At 39.0% G+C, this 22,119-nt stretch overlaps 1 protein-coding gene across 1 annotated transcript in view; it reads left to right on the top strand.

Annotated features, from left to right (window-relative positions):
• LOC143482444 (protein transport protein Sec24A-like) overlaps positions 1-22,119 on the top strand; it is a 33,386-nt gene that overhangs the window by 1,740 nt on the left and 9,527 nt on the right. The window contains exons 2-11 of the mRNA XM_076980819.1: positions 4,338-4,853; positions 11,190-11,350; positions 13,447-13,628; positions 13,851-13,953; positions 15,777-15,903; positions 16,014-16,123; positions 19,226-19,338; positions 19,424-19,542; positions 19,676-19,731; positions 19,865-20,071. Of these exons, the coding sequence (XP_076836934.1) occupies positions 4,338-4,853; positions 11,190-11,350; positions 13,447-13,628; positions 13,851-13,953; positions 15,777-15,903; positions 16,014-16,123; positions 19,226-19,338; positions 19,424-19,542; positions 19,676-19,731; positions 19,865-20,071 (1,694 nt within the window). The remainder of the gene's footprint in view (positions 1-4,337; positions 4,854-11,189; positions 11,351-13,446; positions 13,629-13,850; positions 13,954-15,776; positions 15,904-16,013; positions 16,124-19,225; positions 19,339-19,423; positions 19,543-19,675; positions 19,732-19,864; positions 20,072-22,119) is intronic.

The raw sequence follows: 22,119 nt of genomic DNA, 5'->3' as shown, positions 1-22,119 counted from the left end.
CACCTCATTGAGGGGAAAATAACCATAATAATTAGCCTATACATGCAACGAGATGTCAGATATCCTGTGCAGAAAGGCTCCAGTCCACCTTTCTGGTGATTAAAGTCGTACCCAGCCCCACTGACACTGAAGGCGCATGATCAGTACCCTTTGCTTAGTACACCAACTGCAACGTCTTAAATCCCAGCATTCACCCACTAGACTGTACCTGCACAGCCAATCGGTTCCTGAGCCGTAAAATCCATACTGTCCTCCCCAATGACAACGACTCACCAAGTCGTTCTTGGCCCCATTGCCATAGTGAACGTGTACTTGGTGACACCAGTTACAGATTGATTTTATCCACTGTGCCTTCAAACAATCTCTAACATGTCAGATCCACTCTGGCCTTGTTGGTGACTTAAAGCCATATCTACTACCACTGGCACTGTTAATGCATGCAGTCTCTAGTGTTTAGGATCTCTACCTTCCAACATGCTATCAGAGTCTGTCTGTGGCTGCGATTAAACAGATGGCTTCCTAAAGTCTTGACAGATTTTATTTCGCTTTGCCATTTTCAACAAGTTAATGCTTATTGCTGAAGGTTCAGCTACCCTGCATTGCGAGTCACATTGTTGGTCGGATTCCCACAAGCAATGCATGCTTTTTCTGATCGGTAGACATGTCCATGTGATGGGTCACTAATGTAGACTATTATGTTAACTTTTTAAAATACAATTTGTCTTTAGACAAATGTATCACCTGTTGCCACTGGCAAGTAAATGAATTATATTACTCACATTATATTACTTTTTTATGGTTTAGTCTGGAGCCCTGAGTATGGAACCACCATAAGTATGAGAAGCATAAGATTTCTGAGAAGTGTCTCTCTGACAACTGTGGTCCATGGCTTTGTGGAGTCTGTGCCACACACAAACCTTACCAGCATGTTGCACAAACCGTACCAGTCTGATCCAATTTATACCACAAACACTACCATCACTCCTTGAACTATGCCAAATGTTGCCAGTCCACTAGGGTCCTGTTTGCAATCTCACAAGACAATGTAAGGTATGCTGGTATGAACAGGGGCACTCTGGTGTGTTTTCTGTTTCCATATCCAAAGAAAGCTATAATGACCAGCTGGATAAGCATGTGCTCCTGCATTGAATGTGGATGTGATTTCTTCCATAGTCGCTTGTCTGTGTGCATATACAATTCTAGCCAGTCACCTCTGCTTCCGATCATTAAGCACCTGTGGGGATTGGGGTTGGGTGGTAATGCCTTCTATGACATTCTTGGTACACACGTGATCCTGCAGATGTGGGAATGTTAAATGCCTGCAAAATCATGAACCTCCTATTCATCTGGCACTCAATACAACATTCATATAAAAATATTGTGAGCCAGTTGTTTATTGTTATAAACATTCCTGTCAACTTTACTACCTATACACAGAAACGGATGTCAATGTCTATTACTAGTGTGGCAACCTGCACAATCACAAAGAAGCATACATACCCTAAATTCCCTTTAATTGGAGGTGATATGATGTGCTATTTCCATGTCCTAACAATTTCATAGTTGTGTCTGAGTGTCTCAGTGGACTGCATCTAAAAAAAAGGAAACACTAGAGGTTTCTATATGAGTAACTGCATACCCCTTTCTGAACTGTGTTGACATGAAATGTGAGAGCTTCATGTTTGCAGTTTGCTAATAGCTGTATCTACTACTTGCAAAGCACAAATTTGACTAATTTAGTAAACTTTTAAAACTTCTCATGAATGCTCTTTTGCTACTGTTTTTTTTTTGTTTTAACCATACACAGTTCTTAAATCAATTACATCTACAAGACTTTGTAGTTTGAGCACTTTGTATGTCTATACTCAAACTGCAACAAATGTTATCCTCTAAACAGAAGAAGCAGTCGACCGACTGCAATCCAAGTTTCAACAAAACATCCAATGAATGAACATAAGTAGTATTAAAAATGTTGGTAATGTCTCTTCCAGTAAGCTGAGTGTAAGATGTTTGCTGTTCCTTCATCATCAGCAATAGTTTCATCAGTGAGACATGTACATTAGTCATTTGATGGAGAAGACTTTTTCGCTAGAGTTGTACATCCAAACTTTACGAAGTGTTGGAGAAATCAAGTATTCATAATTACAATAATTACCGTTCGGGATGCAATAGGCAAAGTTATTGAGCTCTGAACTCCAGTGTCACTCCAATGGGCAATGATTTTTCCCTTTTTGTGTAATCAGTTATTTAACTTATTTTTGATTTCATGCAATCTTTTACTTAAAAATGCTGAAATATGCTTTATTAAGGTTCCTTACATAATTAATGTAAACATAAAAAAACTACCATAACGCTTTACATTTTTTGAAAGTGAGTTTACCAGTCTGCATAAATTATCGTTTTGATTAGTCATGAAGAAATTGTCAAGATGACCAACATATTACTGATTGGCCCTAGAATGACTACAGTGACTACTTTAAAACTATAGACCCAGGATCATCGTTAGGTAGCTAGCAAATGTTAAGCTAATTAGCACTCACCTTTGCTTTAACAATGAATAATTTATCTTTTGTCTGCTAAATGGCAACCTTATTAAGCCATCCATAATGAAAATACATATACATAATACATTCTTTTGTAATCTTACATCCTGTTAGGTACTGTATAGGGATTGCAAATGCCTAACATATTATTATTATTATTTGGTGACATTTGTTGACTGAGATTGTGTTGTAATTTTACCAGTGCAGCCATAGGTAGATCTGTCCATCTTTACACCTTATATGCCTTTAAATACAAATCTTGGTATATGACTGTGCCTAATAATCTGTTCTCTCTTCCTGTCAAAGTACTTCTGGTGTCCTGATATTACTGAGCGGTGACCCATCTCAGCTGTAGGCTCCTGCCACCTACATCACACCCACACACTTCTCCACAGCACACCCACCCAATTCCCCACTACCCTGGTTCTCTTTCCTCCCAGGATATCAAGAATGCTCTAGAACAACTAGGGCAGCTGTTCCTGTGGTTTGACACATACTTATCAAACCCAAACTAGGACTTTTACAGTTCTAGTGTAGACTTCTATTGCTTACATGAACTTATTACCCATTTTGTTTCTGTTGTGTTGTACGGTGTCAGCAAGATGATGAGCTGCCTCTTTCAGTCTTCTCTCTAAGTCCTCTCAAGGGTCACCAAGCACTTAGGGAGTTTTTTATTGCCACTGTCACCTTTAGCTTGCTCATTGGGGGGGGGGACTCGGGCATCTGTAAACCTGCTTTTTTCAGCCCTAGCCCAGGGAGCAGTTGGGGTTAGGTGCCTTGCTCAAGGGCACCTCACTCATGGTCTCAGGCCTGGGAATCGAACACACGACCCTTCGGTCACAAGACCAGTTCCCTACCACCAGACATGTGACTGTTGTAATAAGCACTATATAAATACATTTAACTATTTTGGCACTCTTTGTGGGTTTTTGATCTATCTCTATGTGAATTTTGAAAATATGCTTTAAGAAACCTAATCCTTGAAAATATTTCAATGCTATAAAAAATGTTTTATGCTTGAATTAATTAATTAATCAATTAACGTTTGAATGCTAATAAAGGACATTTGGAGGTTTCAAAATATGTAAAGACATGAGGCAAAATGGGTTAAATCTGTGTTTGGCATTTGTTTCCTTACATACATAAGGCTGCCATGCAGTTTGCATATTTTATACCTTTTGGTTAATCTTCAGGTTTTTTGCATAAATGCAATTGATTGAAACATTTTATCTGCTGATTTCTCAAACTTCTCAAAAACGTGCAGAACAATAAAATTGCCACCCAGTCTATGTAGCACATAAAGACCTCTTGGCGATATGTACAATATATATATATATATATATATATATATATATATATATATATATATATATATATATATATATATATATATATATAAATATAATATAAATTAACATTAGGTAATTCCAGTGTAATAGGGTATAGGGTTTCCAAAAAACCTCCACCTCTAATTTTAATGTAGTCTCCTATTACTAAGAATGGCTTTTCTTATTCTTCATTGTGTGTGTGTGTGTGTGTGTGTGTGTGTGTGTGTGTGTGTGTGTGTGTATATATATATATATATATATATATATATATATATATATATATACACACATATATAGACTTTGTTTTTTAATCTGTTATTTTAATCTGTTTATTTATATAATTGTCTGTAGTCTACTTTAGATTTAGTCTTCTTTAGATTGTCAAAAAGGATTATAGAAACTGTTGTTTTGGTTTCATGGTTGGTTTTTGCCTAATGTTTCCCCTTTTTCATCATTTTAATTCTAGGTCCTTTCCAGAGTCCTATTGCACTTCATCCCACATCTCAAGACTATGTGGTGGGCCAGCCAGGCTGTCCTACTATAGCTCAATCCAAAGCTCCATTAATATCTGGCACAAATCCTTCCAGGCCCCATCAGCCTGCCACTGAAGTGAGCCTGTACCAGAACCCCTCTGGGTCATCCTTACCTATTATGCCACCTGGACCTTTGCAGCCCATGCCACCCTCTCAGCCTGCGCCAAATAACCACAGGATGCCTCTGTCACCACCATCACAGAGCGCCTCAGCCCTCCCAGTATCTAACAGTTACTACCAGCACCCTCCGCAACCTACAAGCTGGCAGTATGGGGGACAATCTCATATAGGAGCCCCTTCCAAGGGCATTCAGCCAGGCCCCGTTCCAAATCCTGGCGCAAGTCAAGTTTATAGCATGGCAACTGCCACACCTCCCTCCTTCCACAATGCATCTCCGTCTCCAGGACACGCACCAATAACTGCCTCTGCAAACCATGTCACCATGCCAGGTAGAGAACAAACTTTCTTATATTTGAAATTGGTTTAACTCTACTTGCATGTCATCTGTATAATGTAAACTAAAACATTTCAGCCACCATTGGCCAAATGGTTAATGTGTTTTTCAAAATGGAATCAGAAAATTTATGTGTAGTCTGCACTGCATTATAATGCAAAGTTGTAAGAACTTATAAATTATACTTGTTGGATTGCTTACTTGACTAGATTATTGGAGACAGCGTAACCACCACTATTTGGTGCAAAAAAATTAGCTTAATGTAGTCTCTAGGTTCTTCATATGTGAGCTTAATGTAGTCTGTAGGTTCCTCACATGTGAGCTTAATGTAGTCTGTAGGTTCCTCACATGTGAGCTTAATGCAGTCTGTATGCTACTCAGTCTAAATTTACTCAAGGTTTTTTTCTACATAGTGTTATACTTGTGACAAACTTCTGAATACTTTTTGTCACCTGGACAATTATTCATTTTAAATGTGACTTAACCACCAACACATCTAGCTCAAACATTATCCTGATGGATCATGGTTTCATAAAAGTTCATCCAGATCAGCACACTGTGTGGCCTAAAGTATGTGGACACTTGATCATCTTGATTGATTGATCACTTGACTGAAATGTTGGCATGTCCAACAGACAGCCAGGTTATGAAGTACAACTAATAGAAAAGAAGTTTTCAGTGCTAAAGACTGGAAGCATGTTTGCATCACCCCTGCCGATAACAAAGCATCAAGCATAGTGATATTAGGCTTTTGTGTACATCTGTTCATCACAGCCCATTTACGTTCCTGAGTTCTTATGTTGCTGTTGCTTTCAGAGGTAACATGGAACTTGGAGTCATCCATCAGAGGATGGGCAATGTAGACATGACTTTGCATGCTAGAACCTTTGAATTTACAATAGTAGCAATTACAGTTGACTGGGGCAGATATTGTGGGGCACAATTTCATAAAGTGAATTGTGGCAAAGCTGGCAACATTTAGCTGGCAACCCTACACTGTAAGCCTGGATAAGTTGAGTTTACTTAAAAATATTGGTAAACCGGTTGCCTTAAAAATTTAAGTAATGTACAATGAAAATGTAAGTCAGTATTACTTAAAATATAAAGTTGGTTTGCATCAAGGATGATTGAACTTTTCTGTACTTGTTATCCTAATCGCTTTACCCATTAATTCTACTTACATTTACGGCATTTGGCAGACACCCTTATCCAGAGCGACTTACATTTTTATCTCATTTTTATACAAGTGAGCAATTGAGGGTTAAGAGCAATGGTGCTCAAGTAAAAGAAGGACACGATCACACAAGTCTCATTGAAAATGAAGGATTTAATGAATAAAGTGCACCAGCACAAAACCCGTTACATAATCCAAGTAAAGGATACAATAACCAGAAGTGAACTTGTACATACTAGTTAACACAACTAGTCCCCGAACATAAGGGGAGCCCTCACCTCTCATGGGGGCTCTTCAAGACCCGCTCACCCCACAACTTCAGGGTGCTTCTACCTAAGAGATCCCTAAAGGTCCAGAAATACTGCTTTCCATCCCCGGGGAGAAACACCTGCACCTAAAATAAACACACACATAACCTTGCTTAATAATACAATAATACTACATACACCTTGATACAGTGGTTTAGGCTATCAAAATCACATTACTATCCTTTAAATGCTGGTAACATTATTTTTTCAGAAATTGACGTTCACCAATTTTGTTTTTCCCTGTTCCACAATAAACTGCGGTGCTGTTCCATTCTGGCGCCAATAAATGCTGCACCATTTAAAACTGAAAGACCCTAACATTAGACCCTAGCGTATAAAAACATACGTTGGTCCTAGTTTGAAGACAAGTATTGTTTTGATGTAATTATGCATTTATTTTAATCTTCACTGTCAAATTATGGAGCGCTAACTAGCTAGCTATCGCTACCAGTTTGCTAACTTAGCTAGGTTAGGTATGCTAACATTAACTGTGCTAATCACCTCAAAACGTTTGTTATTCGGTCCCTGGCATCAAGGTTTTATACGTATATAACCTCAGAGGGTGTTTTATTGTACATAATGCATTTCACATAATCAAATTAAACCTTTTTCAATAAGACTGAATAAATAACACTCACCGTGTTCATCTTTCTCCAAGAGGAAAATGGCGCCGAATTTCTCCATCCGAGGTGAAATGAGTGGGCGGAGTTTAACGACATCTTTGCGGGTGTTCAACAATAAAGTATTTAAGTTGATGAGTTGAAAACATTTAATTTTCAGTTCATTAAACTTAAAACTGTTAGTAAATTTCAGTGTGTGCAAATATGAGTACAATATACTTAGATTTGATAGTAATGCAACAAAACTTAAACAGGGCCTGAATTTCAGTGCGGGATTGCGGGAATTGCGCACTATTTCTTCGATTCCCGCAATTTTATCCATAATAATGCGGGAAACTCCCGCACACAATTACAGCGAAAACGTTCAGCAAAACAATAGCTCTGTTTGTATTGTGAGACGGACAGATAGTCGGACAGACCGACGTCCGTACTGGACGCTGCACTCGGCGCTCTCACTCTTCCTAGCACCGCAGCGGCGGCGACGTTGATCAAACTAATCCTCAGGATTCACACACAGGTGACGGTAGTAAACTAAAGCAGCAGTCCAAAGATATGTTTCAGTCCAACTGGTCAAGAATATATCCTTGGCTCGAACTTAATAGCGGTGAAATGAGCTGCTCGATTTGTAAAATGTACGGTGCTGTGACTTTTACCAGCCGATGCTACAAAACATCGACTTTAAGTCGCCACTCGGCTAGTGTCTCTCATACAGCAGCACTGAAAGAAAGCGCGAGGCTGATCTGAAAGAGGTGGTCAATAACGGAGGAGAAGGGCAGAAAAACAGATTACTAGGGTTGCCAACTTTATCACTGAGTGAGATTTGATTTTGGGAGGGAGGGAGGGGGGGTGGCGGCGTGTGTGTAAAATATTGGCCGGGGGCGGGGTGTGCGTGTGTAAATTGTTGGGGGGGTGTAAAATGGACACATTTAAGTATTATATCAGAGCGATATAAGCGAACTAATAACTCATTGAATCGTAGATGTAGATCAGAGGTAAATAAACTAGATTTTTTCAGCGTGAGAAATCGGATGTATGGCGTTTGTGCGTGTGAAGACGGTCAAATGCGTGTGTCTCACGCTCATTGCGTGAGAGTTGGCAACCCTGGATTACTGCAATGCATAAAATTCTGCCTGATGCCCAGTCAGCTGATTGTGATGTGATGACACATTTCAGCACACAAAACAGACGTAAAATTAAGTTATAACAAGCCTAACCAATGTATGCTAATTTCAGCTTGGCCCTCCAAGAGAGCAGTTGGAATGTTTTTTTTTTTTTAAGAAAAGAAAGACCAAGAAGAGGACAGATCAGGGTAGTGAAGAACCAAGAGACAAGTTACAATGTATATATATTATATACATATATATGTATGTATATAAGCACAGCAAGACCTGTATTTAGGTTCACCAGAAGTATCCCCTCCCAAAATGTAGAAATCCCCCTTATGTGACACATTTAAGGGGGGAATTCCCACTCATTTTGAAAAATGAATTTCAGGCCCTGTTAAATATTTATGTACATTGAAATTAAACAGGTTTACAGTGTAGAGCTTAAAAACACTGACACAATGACACACTATTTCCAGTTTTTGTCTATTCACGCTATTTTCCATGACAACGCTGGGCAGGGCCATCTTGGTTGACTTTGTGTTGGAATTTCCGGTGCTACGGATACGCTGATACCGATTACAAGCAAAACGACAAAAGCACAAAATGACTAGCATAATATGTTCAGTTAGAGCAGAGGTGGCCAACCCGTCAGAGACCAAGAGCCACAAGAGGGGGGATGGCGAGTGTAAATTATTAGCGGGGGGATGTAAAATGGACACAAATTAAGTATTAAGTAAAAAAACAAGCACAAACTTCGATATAAACATAAGTCGTGATATGCTTCAGGACTTTGTCACGTTTGGAGCACACTACGAGCTCTGTTATGTACACAACTGTTGTTTTCTAGGTAAAAAGTGGATAAACTCCGTTATCAACACTAGGGGTGGCCTGCAATAGTCGCTGATTCGACTATAGTCGACTATACCCCCTAGTCGACTATGAATGTCATAGTCGAATGTACCATTCTAACTGCATGGGGGTGCCCAAGGACGCTGCTAAGCATTAGTTGTTACATTAAATGTCTTTGTTTTCGTTATATATAGCCTTTTGTCAAATAAAATCATCATAATTTCTGTTAATAAATATTTTAAAATGATGTGTGCGCATTAACAATAGGCATCTTCCTTATTACACATTAATACATCACACCCTGCAGTTGCACAATCCAAACGAGCGGAGCTGAACACGCTACAGGATCAGCGTCCGCCGAGATTATAATGTCTACTAAAAAACTTCAAGTATTTTGAAAAAGATAAAGATGAATCAAATAAAGTAAAGTGCAAGTTATGTCGTCAACGTCTTTTATTTCGCACGACAACAACCAACATGGCATACCATTTAAAACGCGTAAGGCGAAAAAAAACGTTTGCCGTTTGTCGTCTCGTCGCGGTGCATCTCGGCAAGTAATCCTATAAACATTTATTGTTGTTGTTTGCTTTTAAACCCCGTTACTTGAACCTTTCCTTATAATTTGTTTGCTGTTGTGTGGAAATGTTTTATATATATTTTCAAGCAGGCATATTTTATTTAAAATATTTTTGACATTTTGCACAGTGCCTGTCTGACAGTTCGATATGCGCACTGACGGTTAATGTTCTCTAACGTTTCATTAAAAAATAAATAAGTAATAAATAAAAGCTGAATAAAGACAACCTACCATGTTTATTCATTTATCTGAGTGTTTTAGGTTTTTACTTTGAAGTGGAAAAAAGTCCTGAATGAGAACGGGATCCCGTTTAAGGTGCTCTTTAAAAAACCCCTGATTCAACTATTAGTCGACTAAAGGGAAAATCTGACGAATCAGATTCGACTATGAAAATCCTTAGTTGAATACACCCCTAATCAACACTCGTTACAACGCCACTGACCTGCGCTCACTTTTAGGAAGAAAATAACAGTGTCAGTAGTTTTTAAACCTCCCTCAGTCGTGTGCGGTGCCTTTGCTGAACCTCGTATGTGGTTTATTCCAAAACGTGTGACAGAAGAACCGCGTCTCACCAACGAGACTCAAATCACAATCACAATATCACAGATACTACTAGTCTCCAGTTTTCCACTACGCCGGTTTTAATAGTATTAGCGGCTCGCTGGGCTTGTAAACAAACCGCGCAGCACGAAGATGTAGCAGTGCTTGACCAACAGTGTTACGAACACAACTCGAAAAGATCTGAGTGTTGTGGGGCACCTTATAACTTATATCCACCGCCTTCCAAAGAAGAGGACCTGCGTCTAAGGCTGAAGGCGCTAAATTTAAAACATCCACCCAAACGTCCATACGTCTGCTCTTATCATTTTGTGGAGGGGAAACCAACACCAGATCATCCTTATCCCGAGAAATGGCTCGGTTATGAAGCTCTGATGAAGCAAACGCGTTGGGTGCTTGTGAGGCTATCAGATAAGTAACTATTTTATCAGTGGCCACATCTTTTCCTTGCATTCATTTTGTAATTTTAAGTAATTAAGTAAAGAAGTAAATAGACAAGAATGCCTATTTTATGAAAAAAATCATTAAAATGTAGTAGTGTACATTAATGCGAAAATAGCTGACCGGAAGTTCTAACACAAAGGCGAAAGAAACACACACTTGAAAGTGGGCGTGGCGAAATACGGTGAATAGAGATTGCATGACTGTGCTTCATACACCACTAGCAGTGGTTGTGATGGAAGCGCATAACTTAGTAATTTTGAGGCATATCCACATACTTTTGAACATACTGTTTATAATCAGACATGAACTAGTGTGTGATGTTTGTGACTTTGTGATGTTGCCACTGTGCACTAGCTGTAACAACATGCAGTCTGACTGGTGATTAAGCCAGACAAAAATAAATAAATAAATAAATAAACCCTTCTTGATCTGTCACTGATTTAAATTATGGTGCCTTGCAACATATTGAGCTAGCAAGCCTGAAAAGCATTTAAAAGAAATGGTAAGAAAATCTGATTGTGCATGTGTAAGAAATCATTTATTAGAAACAATTACTCTTTAGCTGCAAGGCGTACCACTGCAACAGGCATTGCAATTCAACCATGGTAACAGTTCTGACCTCGGGACAGGAGGACTTCCCATGTGTATCTAAAGTAGCCATTGACTGACTTTCTGTCTGCTTCTCTCCGGACCAGCTGGCGCATACCCTTCTCAGCCAGGACAGATGAGCAAGTCTGATGGCACTGCATACCCCCCACTGCCGCCTGGTTACCAGAGCATGCTCGGAGTGCCTAAACCTTCTCCTGTGCACCTTCCAACGCAGCCATACTCCTCACCATCTCAGCAATACCAGCAGGTGCAAAACTTATCTAAGCTTTTTAAGTGTTATTTATTTCAAATTTTGTCTGGCCCCTTGGGTATATGAAAAGCATGAGAGAGGCATTTTACGTGGAAGCGCTCTAGGCCACATGTCTGGGCAAGACCAGGTTTGTATATTTGTGAAAGATATTTATATATGTGTGAAAACATATATTTGTCTGCCCTTGCCATTGAAAAATATGCTCTGGTGTTTTAAGACTTGCATTATATTGCCAAAAGTATTTGCTCACCCATCCAAATGATTGGAATCAAGTGTTCCAATCACTTCCATGGCCACGTGTGTTTAAACATAAACATGTAGACTCTTTTTTTTTTTTTTTTTACACAAATTTTTGTGAAAGCATGGGTTGAAAGAATAGGAGTTCAGTGCAAGAAGCCACTTGTGCAACAAATCCAGTCATGAAATTTCAACTGTCAGCTGTATTATAAGAAAATGGAAGTGTTTGGGAACGACAGCAACTCAGCCACGTAAACTGATGGAGTGGCATCAGTGGATGCTGAAGCGCTACAGATTAGCTGCTCAAGAACAGTCTAGAGCCCCCATACTCAAATAGCGGCCCGCGAGCTGTTTTGAAAAGTGTTTTTTTTTTTATGATTTTTTTTTTTCTCAATCGTGCTATCAGCTCTTATTTTGAAATTGCGCACCGCGATCTCGAGACGATGCTAGGGATTGCCTCTATGGCAACAACAAACGGATAGCAGACGGCCCAAATGCGTTCGCCACCCCCCTTAAGTGGCCCCTTCAGTGATTGAAAAAAAAAGTGGCCTGTCCTCATTTCTATTTGAGTACCCCTGGTCTAGAGAGAGCTTCATGGAGTGGGTTTCCATGGTCGAGCAGCTGCGTCCAAGCCATACATCACCAAGTGCAATGCAAAGTGTCGGATGCAGTGGTGTAACGCACACCACCACTGGACTCTAGAGCAGTGGATGCACGTTCTCTAGAGTGACTAATCACGCTTCTCCATCTGGCAATCTGATGGACAAGTCTGGGTTTGGCGCTTGTCTGACTGCATTGTGCCAAATGTAAAGTTCGGTGGAGGGGGGATTATGGTGTGGGGTTGGTTTTCAGAAGCTGGGCTTGGCCCCTTAGTTTCAGTGAAAGGAACTCTGAAAGGTTCAGCATAGCAAGACATTTTGGACAATTCCATGCTCCCACCTTCTTGGGAACAGTTTGGAGCTGGCCCCTTCCTCTTCCAACATCCAAGCCTGGTCCATAGAGACGTGGAGTGTGGATGAGTCGGAGTGTAGTAGGTGAAACCCCTACTCTGCTGGTTTAGCATGGTACCTACAGTGTGAATGAACTTGGACCGAGTCTGGTGTGGATGAGTCCTGACCTCAACCCGATAGAACACCTTTGGGATGAATTAGAGCAGAGACTGAGAGCCAGGCCTTCTTGTCCAAGATCAGCATGTGACCTCACAAATGTCTGGAAGAATGGTCAAAAATCCCCTTAAACACACTCCATAACCTTGTGGACAGCCTTTCCAGAAGAGTTGAAGCTGTTCTAGCTGCAAAGGGTGGACCAACATCATATTTAACCCTGTGTATAAAGAATGGGATGTCAGCTCGTATGTGAGTCAAGGAAGGTGAGCAAATACTTTTGGCAATATAGTATATGTAACTTTAATTTAAATATATTTGCATATGTATGTCTAATAAATATTAATTCAACAGAAGTCATCTGCATATCTCTATATTTTATCACTACAGTGCACTTTTGTTGGTTCGTATTTGTGACGTGTACAATGACTAAGTTGAATCTAATTTAATCTATTTATCTACTGACACTTCTGTAATTAAGTTGACACTTGACCATTTCATCTGTCATTGTCATTCTCTGTGACTTGATTACCTTTACTTGAGATCACTGTCATTTTACCACTGTAATGTGCTACCTAAATTAACTAAGTTGTTAAAAAATGTTTGTATCAACAAAATGTATTCATTTGATCTAATTGTAGTAATTTAGCAAAATACGATTTTTTAGAAAAATCAGTAGAAAGCAGTATAACCTCAAATCCAGTATGCATGGCAAAAATGAAGTTTCCTGCATGTTTCCTGTCATTTCACTAGCCTCCTGTAGGTCCAGCCCAGTTAAGTCCATCCTTGGCTGCATTAAGCCTACAGTCTCAGACCCCTGAGGCCCTAAGAGTCATCAACCTATTGCAGGAGCGTAACCTGTTGCCCCCAGGACCTATTCCTCCCCCAACACCTTGCTTGCCTCAGGACCTGCAGAAATTCAACAGCAACCCAGAGTGAGAACATAACAGAATTGATCAGAATTGATTTTCTGTAATCTGCTATGAAATGTAACCAATTATTAGTAACAATTAACTAGTTAAGAGTTTTAGTTTTAGTTTTGTTGAATGATAATGCAAGAAAATGGCAGTCATAGGCCATGCTTTTTTGTTCATTGGTTATTTGTGTTTTGTATTGTAATTATTCTTGTGTATTTACCATTTTTTTTGCCCCTGCAGGGTCTTCCGATGTACACTTACCAGCATCCCCCAAACACAGTCACTGTTGAACAAAGCCAGACTGCCTCTTGGTTTGCTGTTGCATCCATTTAAAGATCTCTCAGTAAGTCAAGAAATTCAGTTAATTAAAGGATAATAAGTCATATTTCATTGTCACTACTCAAACAGTACATTTTTGGGTGCCATGGTGGTTGGTTTGTGTCATCTGAGGAAGTCTGAAAACTGAAACTAAACAGTCTTATCAGTATAGACTTAATAGCCTTAAATAATTTTAACTTAATTCTAAGGATGTAACAAAGTGCAGGTGTTCAGTGATCTGCAAATAAGGGTGCATGCTCACATGGTGGTGAAATATGGCATGAGGCTTGATTGCGGTGGTGGAGATTAGGGATGCAAATTATCGATTAATTCATTAATCATTAGTTGATTGATCTTATCGATCGACTTTCGATTAATCGATAAGCGGCGTTTTCCACCTGAATTTCAGTGTTTCAATAGGGCCTTTAAAAATATCAGCTAAATAGTTAAAACACTTTGTTCAAAAAGTTTATATTATATTATGATAATTATATTGTATTATATGATATATGGCTCAAGTAATTATGCATTAGGAATTTTTTATGGTATAACAAAACACATTCTTTCATTTAAAAAAAAGGAATAAATTAAGGACTGGCTCCATTTGAAACATTAGACATAAAAAAAAAAAATTTTAAGAAGAAATTAAATAGAGAGCCAAACAGAATATTATTGAGCCCATGCTTGGACAATGTTTCTAGCGTTGTAGTGAACACACGCTGTAACGCGACCGGAGAGTCCCCAAGTCTCCACAACATCATAGAGCTTGTCAGCTAAATTGTCAGCGGTGTGTCTATCCGACATGTTCGTCGTAATCAGCACTGCAGATGTTAGCTGCCAGTTCTCGTCAGTGTAGTGGCACGTCACGGTAATGTAACTTTCTGTTGTTAGAGCCGTCCAACAATCTGTTGTAAGTGCTACAGCAGTAGCAGTAGATAGCTTTGTTTTTAGCTCACTCTTCTTTTTTCGTAGCGAGCTTCGAAAACGCTCGCCTTCCCAGTGTAGCTGTGATTTTAGGTTGACCAGGTGCACTGGTGATATGCAGGACAGCTGCATGCACAGTGTTCAAATGATAATTGAGTGAACTAGTGGAACTGTTGTACTTCAATACCGCATTACACAGAGAACATCTGACTTCTTTGCCTAAATTAACAATGTTGAAATGGTCCCACACCGCACGTCTTTTCGCCCGCTTCATTTTGTTTTCCACTCTGGTCTTTCGCGACACGTGTTCGCCTCTCGTTCTTACGCTCTGTTCAAGTTACTACAGAAGCGCTCTCTAACGATTAATCGTGATTAATACATTTTGATCGAGTAACCTCTTGATCGACAATTAATCGAAAGTCGATTAATCATTTGCATCCCTAGTGGAGATATAACATTAATATGATTATTTCAGATGCATGGGGCAGTGTAAGTGATTTGACTGCCTTGGGAAAATGTTTTGATTAAGAGTCTAAGTGGGGTCTCTGATGCACTGTGCCATTTTACGTTTGAGTGATGATGACATGGGATCAGTTAAATAATTTAACATTTATGTCATCTACATTGGTCTACATATACATCTACATTGGTCTACATCTACATATACCATGGCACAGTTTGAAGAAAGGTTTGTTGCCACCTTTTCTAGCAAGCAAAATGTACCACAGGAGTATTCACCCTCTTTTCTAAAGGTTCTTTACCGAACCCTATAAAGTTTTCTATTTTCCTTCCTTTTTTTTCACGGCATTCAGAAGTACAGAAGAATATGAATATCTTTAAAAATATATATTAATTCTTTCATGAGATAGTTATACATGGGATGAAAATTCCCTTACATTGACATTTTTGTTTGTCCCTCTACAGCAGCTACCTGTGGTCACATCCAGCACTATAGTGCGCTGTCGTTCCTGTAGGACTTACATTAATCCATTTGTGTCCTTCCTGGATCAGAGAAGATGGAAATGCAACTTATGTTATCGAGTAAATGATGGTAAGCAAGATCTGTGAAGTGTAAAGTTAGCTTTTTTTTGCCTAGACAGGATTAATCAAAGCAGAGGTTATTTACATACTAGGTCACTGTTTTGCTGTTCTATGTTCTAGTTCCTGAGGAGTTCATGTACAATCCTGTCAGCAGATCATATGGAGAGCCACATAAAAGACCAGAGGTCCAGAATGCCACTATTGAGTTCATTGCTCCTTCTGAATACATGGTAAGATAGTACTATCTTAGATTTAATCTATCTTAGATAGATTTAATACTAATCTCATCAAAATATTTGTATGCAAACACTTGAATATATATATTTATGTGATGGGTGAGGGAAGTGCAAAAATAAGGAATCAATCACGCCACTCTCAGGAATAAGGGTGATTTAATGGAATAAAGTGCACCAACTCAAAACCCATGACTTAATCCAATTCAAGGAAACCAGTAGTGATTAAGCATTCGCACTTAAGTCGCCTTCAAAAAGACTTCAAACTTGACACTTGACTCAAACTCATCCAAAATAACAATGTCAGTCCGTTACCCAGACACTATGTGAGAGTTATAGAAAAAATACTTTCTTTGTGTGTAAATTTTGCCACTATTCCTTACTTTTGATTTGGTGATTTGGGACACAGCCCCTTTTCTGGTGAACCTTGTGTGAAGCCTTTGGCTATGTGGAGCCTTTGGCTATAAGTCTGTAGAACCCTAATTAGCGTAGCCACTTGTAAATAAACATCAAAACAACCATCAATATGTTAAGATAACTAAATAAATTGAAATATTTTACTTGTGACTTGACTTGGACTCCAGCCTAAAGACTGGTGCCTTGACATAGGCTCTAGCCCAGGGGTGTCCAAAGTGCGGCACTTGGGCCAAATGTGGCTCACACTCAAATTTTCTGGCCCACAGCCTCTGTTAACCACAGCATTTTATATTTCACCAGAAGATTCCAGGCTGAATGGATGGCCCCCACATATGTTCACCTAAAGAAATCTGGCTCTCACTGCAAAAGGTTTTGGTCTCCTGACTTGACCAAACATTTCTGCTTGAGACTACACAATATTTAAACCACACACTACCCCTCTTGTCCCCCTTGGAAACCAAGATAATGATAATACGAATGGAAGTCGGCAAACAGAACAGTAATAAGATCAAAGATGATGTCTAGCTAAAAAGGAAACACAGTGGGTGGCCCATATGTGAGGCCCTGGAGTCTGCTAGATAAAGGTAAACAGCACTGGAATCCAGACTGCAGATATAAATGACAGAACCACACCTTGATACCTGGACCTGTATACCTTGATACCTGGAAATATACAAGCTAACTCAGACATCTGACTATATATAAGGTCCAGGTGACCATATAGTTTGGTATATACCAAAGAGATGCACCTCAAAACCAGACACCACAATAGCAGCAATGTAAAGAATAAATGAAGTAATAAAACGTAATCAAAAGAAGCATATTCTATGTTCCTAAATATCCTAGTCTGGATTTCATGAGTGTCAACTGCACAGGACCAGGTGGGAATGCTTGTCAGAAGGGTCGGAAGAGCCGTATCAGCTGAGACACATTGAGACTCCACAACATTATACCATGATGCACCATAGCGGAAAAGAGAGGATAGACATGTTTATTAGGCATGTTCAAGTACTAAAGTTTGTTATATATATGGGAATATAACGTGCTATGGTGGACACTGTTAAATATAATTATAGGATATAGCCAAAAGTTTAAACAGGTATAAGGGCTCCATGAAACATCAGCACTCGGCGAACGAAAGTTGTTGAGCGGGGGGGCAACGTAACACTCAAATGGGTGGTGAACGTAACACTCGTCTCCGGTTTAAAATATAGTCTCCCGTTAAAATTTTTTTGGCATTTGGGTCCGTATCCAGTTAATCAGGAATTTAATTGGGTCCGGACAGGACGGCGTTCGGGTCCGGATCCGGACCGCGGTCCGCCATTTGGTGATACCTGATCTAGGTGTTTGCAGATACTAGAACAGGGGTGTCAAACTCATTTTCACCACGGGCCACATCAGCATAATCGTTACCCACGGAGGGCCATATGTAACTTATGAATGTACCTACTCCTTAATGTTAAATACCTCTGAATTTATTACTTATTCAAGTTACAAATATTATAGATTTGCATAAATGTAAAAAAAAATTTTGCTATTATACCATAAATCCTTTAAATTTGTTAGGTTATGAAACCCACATTACTCCATCAATCAACGATCAAACTATCCAAATGAATAAAGAAAAAATTGATCAAATATATCACATTTACTTTGATCAAAACTTGAAATATCAAATTACTGTGAAAATAGCGAATGTGCTTAAAAAATTCCCCCTCTGAAAAAGACTGGAGCGCGGCGATTTCTTTAGCCACAACAAAGCAGCTTTTACTGCCGTTTCGTTTGTGGTGAATACATTCTGTTGCCTTTAAATTCTTTGACAATTCATCGTTTTTCTTGATGGCTTTTTTTGGCATACTTAGCTCCATGTTTGGTCGCAAAATGCAGAGGTATATTGTACTCTTTACCAACCGCCACCGCTTCATACCCGTTTTTCTCCTTGAAGCGCAAACATCGTTTTCCCATCTTTCTTGAAACAACCTTCTATCTGCAACGATGTTTCTCTTCCTGGACATTTTGGGATCATTATTTGTATTTCCCAATTACACTTATTTGGAAAATCGCATAGATATGGTAACACCGCAGTGTCGAGATGCCGTCACTTCGCGAGTACCATAATTGTGGGAAATGTACACGCGGGCCACATAAAACTACGCGGCGGGCCACATTTGGCCCGCGGGCCTTGAGTTTGACACCTGTGTACTAGAAGGACTTTGTCAGGATTAAAACAAATTGATTACTTAATTAGGTACATGGCCACTTTTGGCATGAACTAGAACAGCGATTGAAAGCCAAGCCCTCTCGTCCAACATCAGTAATCCCACACAACTGACATTTTTACCGATAACTTCAAATTTACATGGCCGTCTTAATGGTTAGGAGATGCCACTGAGCCAAAATGGGGGAGATGATATGCTCGTGTGCTGAAGGTGTGTTGAAAAATGTGGACCGGATTTTACTCTCACTGGCAAACGGCAAAAACTGGAATGGTTTATCTAAATGGGTGCTCTGGAAAACCCGGATCGTCCTTTCAAAAAAAAAAAAAAAAAAAAACTGGATCGGGACAAGCCTACTCTGTGCTGCACTTTTACTCATATGGAAAAAACAGGTGTTATTCATTCAAAATACATAGGACCCTTGACATCAGATCAGCATACTAACTGAAAAACATTTTTTACCTAGCTGAGACCACCCCAACCTGCTGTATACCTCTTTGTGCTTGATGTGTCGCACAACGCTGTGGAAACTGGGTATATAGATGTCGTCTGCCAATCCCTTTTAGAGAATCTTAACTCGTAAGTACACATTTTTATGTCATCATACTGAAGGCATATTCTTCATGCTCATACAAGTATTTAAGTATACTGCTCTATTCTCTAGTCTTCCAGGAGATACAAGGACAAAAATTGGTTTCATCACATTTGACAGCATGATCCATTTCTACAACCTACAGGAGGGTCTTTCCCAGCCACAAATGCTCATCGTTTCAGATATTGAAGGTAAGATATAGATTAATATAATAAATGCTATATTTATATCAAATAGTCACATTATTTTTGTCAAAAGTTTTCTTTAGAATGGTATGAATATTTTGTGATATAATATAAATTTTTCTCTTGTAATTTTTCTCAGATATTTTTTTACCTACTCCTGACAGCCTTTTAGTGAATCTCAATGAATGCAAAGAAGTAAGCCCTCAGTTTTTACAGTAATGTTTTGAGATTCAGTTGGTAGGTCCATTAAATGGCCTAATATTCTTATTTTGGAGCTTTTCATCCAATATAAAATTATAACGTTGTTGTTGTTGTTGTTGTTGTGCAGCTGGTGCAAGACTTACTGAAGAGTTTGCCTCAGATGTTTGCAAAAACAATGGAAACTCAGTCTGCTCTGGGCCCAGCCCTGCAAGCTGCCTTTAAGCTGATGTCACCTACTGGTGGTCGAGTGTCAGTATTTCAGACCCAGCTACCAACCTTGGGCATGGGGTCACTCCAGTCTAGAGAGGACCCCAACCAGAGATCATCAGCAAAGGTACTCTAATGTCACACATTACACATGTATTAAATCTTAATTCAGTAAACTGTCATAATATGATTATCAGTCAGGCTCTACTTGTGTTGTTTATTACAAACAGAACCTTCACGTTTTACAGAATATGGGATTATCTAATGCAGTGATTCTCAACTGGTGGGTCGCGACCCAAAAGTGGGTCGCGGACACGTTCTTGGTGGGTCGTGGACAACTTGTTTAAAAAAAAAAAAAGTCTACTCTTCAGATTTTGTACTCGTCTTTTATTTTGAAAAAAGACAGAGGCGCATGCCACAGCTCCAGACTGCGACTAAAATGGTCGCAATCGCGACCATAAATGAGTAATAAAATTATTTCACTCGCCAGTGGCGACAGGTGATACAAGAGCATTATATTTTATGGGTGAAGACTTTTTGTCATTGGAAAAATATCCACAATTTTCTTTTGAGGTTGTATTTTAAAAGTTAACCGATATGCTTTAGTTCCCACTCTCATGTTCGCTCTGCCCATTAACAAAAGCGGGAATCACCAGCGTGACTCGCAAAGCAGCAGAGCCGAGCTGAAACTTTAGCACTAAGCGTTAGCTTGTTGAAAATAGCGAAGCCAAAAATATTTTATTTTTTCACACAGTCTACATTTCTGTCGGACCATAAGAGGACACACTCCTTTATAACTGTACATAGTTTTAAGTTCATTTTAATGGGATCAAATGTCACTCATATAGCCTACATACTATGAAACTTGGTCAAGTTCGTTTCACGTTCGCATATTCGGAATTCTTTCTTCAATACCTTTAAGTTAAAAGTACCAAAATATGCAAATTCTTATTTCTGGCACCCAAGACAAACATCTACAACTTTGTTTACATCAGGAATATATGTATTTTAAAACATGTTATTTTAAATATACTCCTGTCACCGCTGCAACGTCTAAGGCACCGTCTACAAATGACCTTAACACGGAAGCAAGTGGAGATCGTAAAGGCCCCAGAGCACTGCGCACTCTGTTTTTTGCAATAATTTCAATAGCTTTTAAACGGTCCATCTAAGACCACCAAAGAAGTTGGATTACATAAAGTTAATCTTTAATAACAACCTACAACTAAAAGATGGGTATTTATACCTTGCACCAATGTGTGGTGGTCAGTTTTTTGTCAAATATTTCAATAGCTTTTAAATGGGCCATCATAATTCCACAAAACAAGGTTGTTGATTAGGATGCACTTAACTATAACCTGTTTTATGCTCTTATGATGGACATTTTAAAAGCTATTTAAACATTTGACAAAATGTGCACTTAATATTTATACAACTTGTTTTTATCTTATGAAGAATCGTTTAAAAATTATTTAAATCTTTGCAGAAAAAAGCAGTGTGCAGTGCTCCGGGGCCTTTACGACCACCACTTTTGTCCATGTTAAGGTCATTTGTAGATGCTAATAGTAGTACATTTAAAACATGTCTAATTCTGAATACGCGAACATGAAACCAACTTAACCACAGTTACAAGGAAGAGAAAACATCAGTCATGTTGGACAACAGAGATCCTAAATAACAGCTGACCTGATGTGAGTGCTTATTAGTTTATATTATGGCACCTAGAAAAAGTTATTGGCGCCTGATTTTGTCCTTTTAGGACCTACTGGCTCCTTGAGTAATTTTTAGTATGTAGCCCAGCATGAGAACCATCTTGTTGCCATGGTAACCACCAATTGTTTACCCTTTTAATTTGTTATAACATTTGTACTGTATAAAACTGGGTCGCGACTTAATGACAATGAGAAAAAGTGGGTCCCGGGCTGAGACCAGTTGAGAACCCCTGATCTAATGAACACAAATTGATTTTAAAAAACGGAAAAACAAAGGCATAAAATTTATATGGGGCATTTAATTTAAAAAATGTGGCAGTTATGCAAATGATACAAAGTAAAATGTTAAAAATGTCATAATTAAAATCATAAAAACAAATGTGGGTGCTGCACGGAAAACGTTAAAGTGGTGAGGTTTAAATATCTGGGGTGGAACATGACGGCAGTGCATTTGTTTTCTAGT

This window comes from Brachyhypopomus gauderio, chromosome 18 (assembly GCF_052324685.1).
Source record: "Brachyhypopomus gauderio isolate BG-103 chromosome 18, BGAUD_0.2, whole genome shotgun sequence".
Classification (NCBI taxonomy): Eukaryota; Metazoa; Chordata; class Actinopteri; order Gymnotiformes; family Hypopomidae; genus Brachyhypopomus; species Brachyhypopomus gauderio.
The sequence above is the reverse complement of the archived record's forward strand: the minus strand, read 5'-3'. Positions and strand labels throughout refer to the sequence as shown.